This window comes from Mastigoproctus giganteus, chromosome 1, assembly GCF_048544385.1.
Source record: "Mastigoproctus giganteus isolate SK-2022 chromosome 1, ASM4854438v1, whole genome shotgun sequence".
Lineage (NCBI taxonomy): Eukaryota > Metazoa > Arthropoda > Arachnida > Uropygi > Thelyphonidae > Mastigoproctus > Mastigoproctus giganteus.
The window spans coordinates 174,046,984-174,059,031 of record NC_143575.1 but is presented as its reverse complement, the minus strand read 5'-3'; the positions used below and the strand labels follow the sequence as shown (position 1 = coordinate 174,059,031).

The window sequence follows — 12,048 nt, the reverse complement described above, 5'->3', positions numbered from 1 at the left end:
AAGCTAATTATTCAATAACTAGCTATTTCCCTCATATTTGGAAAGTTTCCTGTACGTAATTAATTATTCCTTTCTGTATTACGTTAATTAGTTTCTGAAATTTCTGCATTAAAATTCATATTTTTATTTACAAATACATAAAAACACACGATATATATCGTCTAATTAATACACAAGTTAATAAAAAAATAATAACAATAATAACTTACCCAAAATCAAACCAATCGCACACTTGGGGTCCATGAAAGCTCCTTTCATCAATGTTCCTGTAGTATCGTTAACAACAGCAACCACATCTACCATTATATCCTGAAAAGATGTTCTTATTTAGTACATGATAAAGGCTAAATTATTCCCTAATACGCACTCTCGTAAAAAGTATCCGGGCACTCCTGTTTTCGTAGTCCACTGGACTCTCCCTGAAAAACATGTCACTGAGACCAGAGTATAAGCAAGACGTATGAGCCAACCTAAGTTCGTTGAGGAATAAATTCGTTCTCGTCGTAGCCTACACCATCTAACGTTATCCTCAATAATGTTATCATGAAATGGAAGAGTGAAGATGCCACTACCACCCTCCAAAGACGCACGGAAAAACCACTTGGAGTGGCCGAGAACATCCGAAAGGTAATATGACAATATCGTCAAACATCCCTGCAAAATATTAACCAGAAATCAACAGGGAGTTGCGATCTCTACGAATATACTACATACGAAGCTGCACAGCCTCCGTTCTCACAGACGCATAAGCCAAACATCAACAATCTCAATAATCGGTCTTGCCTTGCATGGTGCGACAAACACCATAACTGGTCCAACGAGTAGTGAAAATCGGCTTCGTGGCGTGACCAATCTCGCTACACCCTATTCGGATCAGTTGATGAGTGCGAGGATGCCTAGATAACTGCTGCCGGTGCGCATTCTGCCCACAATAAATTTCAAGGAGATAGGGATGTGGTGTGCGGCTCTTTCACTTGGTATCGCCTAGGACCTTTGGCGGTTGTGCAGAGAATCGTGAACGCTGATACTTTCCATAATATTCTGGATAATTCCATGCTCCCTAAGATGCAGGAGCTCTTCGGTACCTTGAAACAAACAGACCGATGTCCATTTCGCCAGGAGAATATCCCATTATATTCCACCGCTGCTGTTCGATTGTTTCACGGACGTGAATGTGCAAATTTTGAAATGGACGCCACAGTATCCCCATTTTAATCCTATGGCGCACCCTATGGGTTGGACTGGAACGTCAGTTAAGGCCGCCCATGACGTCCTACATCGGTATCTCTGTTAGTCACTATTCTGAAGGAGGAATGGACGACTACACCCGCCATAGTCTGTCGTTCGTTGGAGGAAAGTTTATTTTAGGAGGGCGGAATGTGCCATAATCACGAATGAAGGACTAACGCTATTGAGTGAGTGGAAGTGACGTCGATATGAAACTGGCGTGGATACTTTTTCGAGAGTAGTGTACTTTCACAACTGCTAAAATTTATCATCTGTGTTGTTTATACAAAGAAAGTAATTTACATTAACTGCTTTACACGAATTAGCAATTACACATGTAACTTTTTCTCTAACATGTACAATGCCCTAAATCAATTCATTAGAGAATCCAGTGTTCCTATATCTACAGGTCTTCCGTAGTTGTCAAACTAGTTGTGTTACTATGGCAAAACAAAAATAAAGGCAGTTTGTGAGTGAAACTAACATCCCATGAAAGAACACCGGTATCAGTTCCCAGGGTCAGTATGCCTTGCCTACTACGTTGCTAAACAAGTCTACACCAAAGTGGCAGAACAAGTGCGGTTGGTGAAGACCGTTCAGGCTATCCGAAAACTTCAACGGCTCCACTTAACCTTTCTATCCAATGCTACCACCTTTCTTTGACATACACTTTTCTCGTGCGAATATTCTTCTATGAGTCTGGGAAGATTTTGTCCCCGCCTGACCAAATTCTTGTCATAACACGTTGCTCACTAATGGTGGATGCAATTGGAAAGCGGAGCCAACATGATAGGCCTGACGTAGTCGAGTGGTCATGAGCGAGAGTGTATAGCACGCGTTCCTTGAGTAGACCGGGGTTCGAACCCATGACTACTAAATATGATAAATATTTGTATTGACGATTTATTGTAAACTCTACTAACTTGGTTGTCGTGCTGGAGTATAAACAGAAAATTTATTTTTAAGACAGACTGAGTGTAGGCGTGTCAAAAAAAAAACAAAAACGGAGTACATGTGTATATAGTATGACTTTGGGAGAGTGTTTCGACATGGAGGTAGCAGTTTACATACAAGTTGCCTTTAGTTTTTTTATTTACCCTTGTAAATTGTATGCAACCCGTTGGGTTTCCTGGTGCGATAGAATTGCAGCACCATAGTGGAGTTATTAAAGGTGTACCATGGAAAAGGCATGCAACATAAGCGACTTCACAAGCCGTAATCATAGGAGCGTACAAAAGGTGCTCACAGTGGGAAATCGTTACGAGTCTTCAAACTCTATCTACTAAGAAACATTTTCTGCAACGAAGAGAACGAATCAGCCGGAAAAGGCCCCCACGACTGGGCCGACAGACAGGAAATCCGTTGAGAATCGTAGGCTCTAGAATGACGCATCCGAGATAGACCTCCGCAACCGACGAATCTAAAGGTAATTTTCGAACAGGAATGTAATAACATCACATACGGGACACATGCAAGTCTAGTTGAGTCTATGCTACCCGAGATGGAAATGTCGTCGCCACAGTTGGGCCCATGTGCCGTTAGGCACGTTCTCTAATATTTTGGCAGGACAGTGTATTCAAGTCTTTAAGGGCTATGCACAAACTTTCCATAATTAGCCTAACCCTTCAGGTTGCATGCTTACTCCTCTCCTGTGGATGGCATCACTCAGCATTTTTACTGCATCTTTTCCTACGGCTCCAGGACAATTAAAACTTTTCGTCCACGTTACCAATATACCCACGTCCAGAGCTTTTTGAGTCATTGGGAATGAAAAACAAAAACCTGTAAAGAAAGAGAAACTAATGAGTTTGTGAACCATTAATATATAAATTTCTTATTAATAAATGAGAGAAAGGGGGGAGGGGGGGAATTGGTTTAAAAAGATTTTTAATTTTCAAATAAGCAAAAGTTTAAATTGACAAATAGAATTGGTTCATTTTCAATGTCTAAGATTATATTTTTCATTAAATTTACGTGTTAAAATACTTAAAGAAAGAATTATACTTCTCTTAGATTGATAAATTCATCGGAGCTGTTAACTGATCTTATTAAAAGTTAGAGCTCATAAAAAATTTCAACGTCTCTTGACAATATTTCCTCGCTAACAGAATCACAACTTCCGCTACTGATAAGTGAAACTCAACTGTTGCGAGACATACTGCCATCTCTTGAGAACAATAAGAAGTTCTCTTAATTATGAATCTAAAATTAAAATATGTTTTGTTGTACTGTATTTATATAAGATTAAATTACTTAGTTTTTTTTCGGAACACAGAATTATCGATTTTGATCATCGTTAATGACTACAACTTACCTAAAGGTAGATGCCTATCAAGCAAGTTATTAGCTTTCATGAAGTCCCAGATGCATTCGGCAAGGAAGTCAAATAGCTAAAGAAAAATAATAAGTCCATTTGAACAACCAGAATAACAAAACATAAATTATGTTTTTCAAATTTTAATGTGAAAATAGTAACGTCTAATTTAAATTACAATATGAAAGTTGTCTATCATCCTCTCCCTAGGCAAGTTACAAGTCTAACCTGACCAATGTATATTTATTTAACTGGTTAAGTTACGTTATGTTATGTTATGTTAGATTAGATTAGATTAGCTTGTAACTTACACTGACAGGATGATAATAGGAAGTACCCATTTTTTTCTGAACCCAAATATGAGTTTTTTTCTGGAAGATAATCTTCGAATTTTTTCTTTTTCCACGGCAACGATTTGAGAGAGAAATCTTTATTGCAACACAGACAATGATTACATAATAATGTAGTTGCAACTACCCGTCAAGGCACGGTGGCCAGGGATTAACAAAGTAATATGAAGGCAAGGCTGTCTGAATAAATCAAAAGGATAAAAGCATAAAATAATAATTAATAAGCTAATAATAATTAATAAATAATTAAGTATACTAGACATTAAGTGAGTATACACGCCCATTACAAAATATCATAAGAATATACATTGGATTTCATGGTTATATACAATGGATTGAGTTGAAAAATAGAGTACATTGATCGGGGTCAGGTTACAATAGCGGTAGCCTTTGTCACCCATCACGGAGTATTCTTTTCCTGTATTATCGATCCTGAATAAACTTGTTGAAGTCGACGTCTAGATCCTGGAAGCGTGCTAACATCTGCTGAGGAAAGGAACCAGTCTGACAGGTGAAGGTGTGTTCGAAGAGGGCATAGCAGTGGAGTTGCTCGCAGATGCACCATTGAGATCCTCCATGCACAGCTGTCCAGAAGGAAGGAGAGGAGATGAGATTACTCATGAGCTTGATCGTAATGACGAGTCTCCTTTCATTAATGAGCCACGTAAGCCTTGGGATGTTGAGTGTGTTGGCCATATCGGTGATTCGGAGTTGAGGAGGTAGGTTGAGTTTGTGGCAAGCCCACTTGAGGAGTCAGTACTCAGAGAAGAACAGTGGTTTGGTGATAGAAGGAGATGCAGATGCCCAAATCTCTGCATCATAGAGAAGCGGGGATAAGCTATTGTTGCGATGTATCTGACCATCATGGATTTGTCTGTTGCAGGTGCTGCTTCCATAAAAATCTCAGTCTGGCGGCTTTTGTGAGAAGCATGTCTACATGTTGGCCAAACAAAAGCTTTGGGTCGAATCTGATTCCTAGATCAATGCGATTTTGAACAAGTGGGATCGAAGCTTCACTGAGGGCTGGGTGGATTTTTGTTGGGTTTTGTTTGAGCGAAAAAACATGGTTTCTGACTTCTCAGGATTGATGCGTAGACCAAATTGCTTGAGGTACGTAGATATTGATGAGAGTGCGGAGGCTAGCTCTTCTGAGATTTGGTGAGGGTCTCGGTTTGCCTTAATTGGCGTGGGTATCTTTAAGTCATCAGCATAAACTACGGTATTCAGCTCCAGGACTACCAGTGGAGCAATGAAGACGGTGAAGAGGCGGCCAGATAGTCCCCCTTGCGGGACTCCAACCGAGATTTATCTTGCAGTATTGGGTGTTGTCTACAGACAGTTTCACTATACGATTTTGCAGCAGAGATGTGAGGCAGGCTAAGATGTCACCACCGATCTGATAGTGGTTCTCTAGTAGCTTTAGGAGAGATGGGATGTGTACGGAATTGAATGCAAACTATGTCTACATAGGTGGCTGCTAGTCTTTCTCTATTCTCGAAGGCTGTGAGGATTCTGTTAGTAGTTGCTAGAAGATTGGTCACAGTTGATCTGTACAGAAGTGCATAGTGAATCTGTGGGTTTGCATACAACTTTTTGATGTACACCTTACCCTGAATTTTTTCTGGAAAGATTTCCACGGTAAAAGAAAATAATATTAAACAACATTAATCTGCCCTATCTTGAACACACCTGTCACTCCGAATGATATATTATTTCTGCTGCTATTGCGCATGTACTTTCAAAACATGCAGAATCGCTAATGACAAGTACAAATTAACTGTTGCTAATGCTTCAACTGAGAAATAATAGCACCTATCCCAAAATTTACGTCCATGGCAGTGAAGGATTTAAATTTAGACAATCGAAATGTCCTTTATTTATTTTAAATTTTCGCTCTCAGAATCACTTTATAATTCCCTATTCAAAGCGCTTATTGGCTCAAAGTCATCTTTGCAACTCAAAAGAAAAATGTTATTAATACACTCTATGCATCTAAAATCTGGAGCCTATTAACACATACTTTTTGTCTATACTTTTTGGAACCTCAATGGACAGAATTACACAGAAATAAACCTCATATCAACAAACCTGCAAGCATTCGACTTCGTGAGATCACTTTAGCCTTGACAAAATCTTGCAAGCCTAAATATTATACAAGCTCATGCTGTACACACTGGGAAAAAAAATAAAGCTCTGTATAATGTCTGTCGATGACGGAAAGAATTTTTAGAAGACTTTTTTTCACAACATTGCTGAGTATGTCTCTCAAGCGAGAGTAGCATGGTTTTTTCTCCCGGAAACGATGGTTTTTAATCCAGCAAACAGGAAAATCGACCACAAAAAATACCACTCAATTTCCAGACATAATATATACGGCACAATATGGCCTAAGTAGCTGATGCGCCTAAAACTCTACAACACTCATTCACAGTCGACCCAAAATCAACGTAGCAGTTGGTGCTGCTGCAATCTTACCCGACTATATTCTGTTAGCTTCTCTATTTTGCTATATAAATAGAGCTTGAACATCTAGATTTCAAAAACTACACAGCTTATCTATTCTGAGCCTAAGTGCTCTCAAACTCAGTGCAGAATAAAACATGAACATTGACACATTCATAACTCACCTCCGTAACACACTCATAACACTTCACAAAAGCGAAGACGTTCCACAATATACTCACTATCATACTGCTGTTAAAGTAAAACTTATTTTACTGTAGTGGTCTAGTTATCGAGGAAAGACGAGAATTTTATCTCTTAGAAGCTACAGGAAACTGAAACATTATTTTAGGAAATGAAGCAAGTTCACTAGAACACGTCACCTCTCTAAAAAAAAAAGATATCCATACTTTCTCATTTCTAATCAAAGAGCCATCTTGAGATTTCAGTGATAAACAATACCTGATAGGAATAATATGGGCATTGTAGTCAGTGTCGAAGTTGTCTTAGATTTTACATATTTTACATATCAACTTCGATGCAAAGGTTATAGTTAAAAGAAGTAAATAATAATGAATAAACTTGTTTCCTCGATCTAAAAATGGATCGGGGTTCAGTTCACTACTTAGAACCATAATAAGCGCCTATTTAAAAAAAGGCGCTTATTATGCCATGGTATATTTGGTATTTAAAATAAAATAAATAATTACGGCAGGAAAACCCCATTAAAATTAAATATTTGACTAGAATATGTGATGAAGGTATATCAGACTTAGTGGATTCTCTAAGTTTGCAGACGATACAAAGTTGGCAGGGCGGTTAACGACAGTCATCAGGGTGAGCTACTGCAACAAGATCTAGGAAAATTGGGTCGATGGGCTGAGAAATGGCAGTTGAAATTTAACATTGAAAAATGAAAGGTACTGCATATGGGTAGCAGTAATCTCAGAGCAACTTATCAACTGTGCGGTACTACACTCAGGGTAGTGGAGAATGAAAGAGACCTTGGGGTAATTGTGCAGTCAGATATGAAGTTCTCTGAGCAGTGCAGACAGGCTGGTCGGATAGCTCATGAGGTTTTTTCAATGATATACAGAAACTTTGCTAGCCGGGATAAGGAATTGATTATCCCTTTGTATAAGGCCATGGTTAGGCCGCATCTTGAGTAAAGGTCTGGAGGCCTCACCTTAGGAAGGATGTAGAGCTGCTGGAACGGTGCAGAGAAGGGTAACCAGACTGGCGAAGGAAACAAAAGGGCGTTCTTATCTAGAGAGATTTTAGTTGTGCAAATAGCAGCGTCTGGAGACTAGGCACCTGCGGGGAGATCTGATTGAGGTGTTTAAGGCCTTCAATGGATTGAGTAAGCTATTTATAAGTAAATTGTTAATGGCATTCTTCCTTTTGCTGAGACTACACACGTGAGGAGGCATAAATTCAAATTGAGGAAAGCACAATTGCAGAATAGACAATAAAAGACAATTGCAGAATAGATGTGCGGAAATTTTCCTTTAGCCAGCAAGCGGTTAATTGCTGGAACAAACTTCCATCTGTCGTTGTCGAAGTTAAGTTGATAGCTTAAATATATTCAAGGAAGAACTGGACAATTTTTTGCAGGGTATGGATTGGTTGAAGTGGGTCGGTTTTTTTGGCTGATTAACACCATATAAGCTTGTTTTCTTGTATCATTTGCCATTACTACTATATGAGGTCAAAAATACTGAAATATCAGTCGTAAAATCGAATTTGATGTTTAATTTGAACACATTCTTTACAAGTCTCACAGTTGTTGTTGTTATTTGGTTTTTAGGAGCATTAGCAACCAAGGCCATATTGCTCCGGGATATGCGGTGGTCATTCCCTGACCTTTCCACATCCTCCGTATTTGGTGGCTCACGGGCTCGAACCCCGGTCTAATCAAGAAGCATGTGCTACGCACTGCTGCTCCTGCCCACCTGGCTACGGAGGCGCCTAAGTCTCACAGTAAATTCTCTCTAAAGAAATAATAGTTAATTTAGAATGGGGCGACACAGGTGCAGCGAAATCGAGAATGTAGTGTTCTGTACAGATACAAAGTGCGGACGTCTCTTCAGAAGGAGTCCAAGTATTGAATTTCCACGATTGATAATACTATTTATTATGATTCGAATAGCGTTAAAAGAACTCCTAGATGTGTAATTTTACTTTGTATATCGTAATGTTGAATGTTGTTTAAGGCACGTTCATAATTAGTAAAAATTAAGAGGTTGCCAAAAGACTACGTAATATTTGTTAATGTCAACACCACCACCCCATACTGACATCGAATAACAAAATTCGGTGATAATTACGGCTTAACAGTCAATTGTAAGCTTTGCATATCAAGGATAATGCCAAAGTTAAATACGTTGGTATAATCCGAGAAATACAGTAATAAGTTCCTCAATAGAATTTCTAGTGTAATATAAATAAAATTTGATTTGAGACTCGCATTTACTTCTCAATAAAGCAGGATATCTCAATGCATCCTTCTACAGCTTACCTTCTCACCTTCTCCTAACCGCAGAGGTTCTGGAACTGTATAGTATTTTACATGAGCATCGGCCGGCTCACCAGGTTTAAGTCGAAGAAGGATAACTCTGAAATTAGTACCTCCGAGATCAAGGGCTAAGAAGTCCCCTTCCTCTATAAGGTAAAATAATAATAATAACAAATATATATATATATGAAGAATGAATTAGTCTTAGTCAAACAAACCTATTCTAAAGGGGGCTCTCAAAAAGTACTGACAACACCTCAGTGCATACGCGCAAGGAGTGGCAGGCCAGCTGTACAGCAATAATTTCTCAAGTGTTCATAAAGGGAAAGTTGCTTCTCTGGACGTAGAAGTCTTTAAGGCGCGCTGCATGTTCTCCGAACTATGTTCACGAATTAAGATCATTGCATTCTTGGATAAAGATCAAAATAGCACGGGATCGAAATTCAGGGGAATGTTTCCGTGTTTTGCTGGAAGAAAGCGCCATCCACCGAAATTCTCCTTGCCCTAAAATATTCAGATCATAACATATCACATGCCCTGGTTTTTGACAATTCAAGGTCGTGCAGCTAGTGATGTGGAGGAGAGGTGGCAGTAATAAATCTCCTAAGTAATTTTCCTCACAACCCTTTATCCTGACACGATTCCTTGTGGCTTTGATTTGTTATGTAAGATGGAGCCAATCAGATGAAAGCATTCGGAGAACACAAGAAACACTGCGAGTAGGAAATCGTTCCTTCGCCACCTTTCAATAAAACCAGGAAGATGGCTTTAAGTTAGAACTTTAAAGCCATTCCATCAGGTTATTGTTGTTGGTTTTTAAGAGCATCAGCGACCTAGACCGTATCGTTAAGATTCATCAGGGATTGTAAAGTATCACATACAGGGGTGTGATGGATGCCCGCACGAGTCCCCTAAATTTTTGGAGATCATCCGAGCCCCTTATTAAAAAAAAAAAATAAAAAGTTTAATAAAATGTAATGGGCTATTCCAAACGGAGGATGATCTTTAGCTGAAATCCTTCTCCAGCGAGACCCCTTGTTAACAAAAGCACACCACTGTATATATGAAGCAAATCTGATTTATATTTTCTTGCTTTCTGAAAAAACAGAAGTACATCATCGATGGAAAGAGATACCACAAATCATAAATGATATAATTAGTTTTGTCAGTTTTTTAGTACCTCTTTCTTAACAGTAAGTGCTTAATCTGTTTTGATTTATACGGCTTTATTATGATTTTTTACGGTTTCTGCTTCAGTGATTTCACCATCCCATCCCCCTTCACTTTTTACTTTCCATGAAATTTTACGGTTTGCCTATTTTGCATAAGAGATGTCTCAGATAAGTTTTTCATGTTAACGCCTAGCCCCTTCATCCAAACAACTTCATTGGGGGGGGGGGGAAGAACAATAGGTTTCGTATGGTTGGCACCATGTTAATTACCATATAAAGTCATATAATAGTCACCATGTTATAGCTTGGTTTATTTGATATTCCTGTACTAATTAGCAGGTTTAGAACTTAAGGTTACGTCCAATGTAAAGATTACGGAACAACGGCACTTCGTGGATTCTCTGATCACTGATGGTTACAATGAACAGCGACTAGTGAATCTGGCCAGGATTCAGAATAGATGTTTGATGAACGCCATTCTGCTTCGTCATACGCATTAACTGCCTTCTGCAGGCATTATCCTTACGCACGGTTTGTTTCGAAAAATTTTTCCCTTTCGAACCGTGGACCTACACTAACAACAACCTTCCAGACAATGATACACACAGGCGTAGCGTTGGGGTTCCTGGGCGCCAAGCTTCAGGAGCGCAAACTGAAGGAATTATCTATCACATTCACATTATCACGCTCAGGGGCGCCAGAAAGGCATGTTGCCCCCGGGCGTCGACGACTCTAGCTACGCTACTGATGATACCTCCTCTTTCTTCCAACCTCACAGCTAGAACAACACACGCAGTGATAGTAAGCGTTCTCTAGGCATCTTTTCATCAGAATATAAGAGCGTATTGAGAGAATCGATGAGCCACGAGCCGATTTCCATTGATCCACAGCCCAGTTTCGGTGTGCCTTGCGACGTGCCAATCGGCAGTGTTTGTTTTGCTAGGAAAGGCTTGTAGGCTGCACTCGGTTAACCGCTAATCACTTTTATAAGCATTTACATATTTCACGTTCGCATACAATTTCTAGCAATCAAAGGCTGATGTCTTCACTTCTAGTAGGATAGTGTATTCTGTGTTGGTTAAGCTAACACAGAATACACTATTATAAGCCGTGCTAGTAAGCAGTAGTAGCAAATGATGCAAGAAAGCAATCTTATATAGTATCAGCCAAAAAAAAAAAAAAAAAGTGAAGCTGTTTAACGAAGACGTAAATCGTGCTCTGACAGTTTCTTGGTTTTGAAGTGAACGATTCAAAACAACCAAAGGTTTGCATCAAGATTTGTTTCAAGTTTGGTGAAATAGCTCAAAAAAGCAAAGGTGTTACAAATAGTTTTTAGAGAAAGTATGAGATGTGCAAACAAGAGGTTTTTCAATAATCGAAGAGTATTTGTTTGTCCAACCAGAAACCGAATTCCAGTGGTCCTTCTCATCCATTGTCAGTACTGGTATTAATAAAGGCAAATTGATGCAAATCAAACAGACATGCATTATTCAAAAAAAAAAAAAATAATAAATAAATAAATAAATAAAAATGACTCTCCGAATCTCGTTCCCACTGACTTGTTTTGAAATTGAAGCTGAAATTAAAGATTTAACAATAACTTGAAGAACAGAAAAACTGAAATAAGATACTTCACAGTGTTACAAAATACTAAACATGTTAATACACACAGCGGTACTTTAGAAAACGTGTTAATCAGAACTGCACCAAGTGAGGTTCATACGATGGATAATCGTTGGGTAGGATTTCTTAGAGAATGGTGAATCGGTGGTTAGGGAAAAGAGGTCAGTCTACCAACATGAAAACATTTTACAGAAAAATCCATAAGAATATCCTAAATAAGTCTTGAAATGGTAAGAAGGATCAGAGCTGCTATTCCAAATTTATAACAGTATTTCCGTAGCAGAAACTGCAGGGTTATGGAATTCAAATTGATCCTGAAACATTTCCGGAGTCCAAGAACATGCGCTTAAAATTTCTGCTTTTCTGTATCGAGTAAATGCCCGAACGGATTTCTTTTGTACGATT

General features: G+C 38.9%; 1 protein-coding gene across 1 annotated transcript in view; it reads right to left on the bottom strand.

The window, feature by feature from the left end:
- The window catches only part of LOC150091273 (hexokinase-2-like), a 50,327-nt gene that overhangs the window by 19,110 nt on the left and 19,169 nt on the right, over nt 1–12,048 (bottom strand). Inside the window, exons 3-6 of the mRNA XM_090375088.1 lie at nt 8,852–8,994; nt 3,542–3,617; nt 2,870–3,009; nt 210–309 (exon numbers count right to left, since the gene is read on the bottom strand). Coding sequence (XP_090231214.1) covers nt 210–309; nt 2,870–3,009; nt 3,542–3,617; nt 8,852–8,994 — 459 coding nt within the window. The remainder of the gene's footprint in view (nt 1–209; nt 310–2,869; nt 3,010–3,541; nt 3,618–8,851; nt 8,995–12,048) is intronic.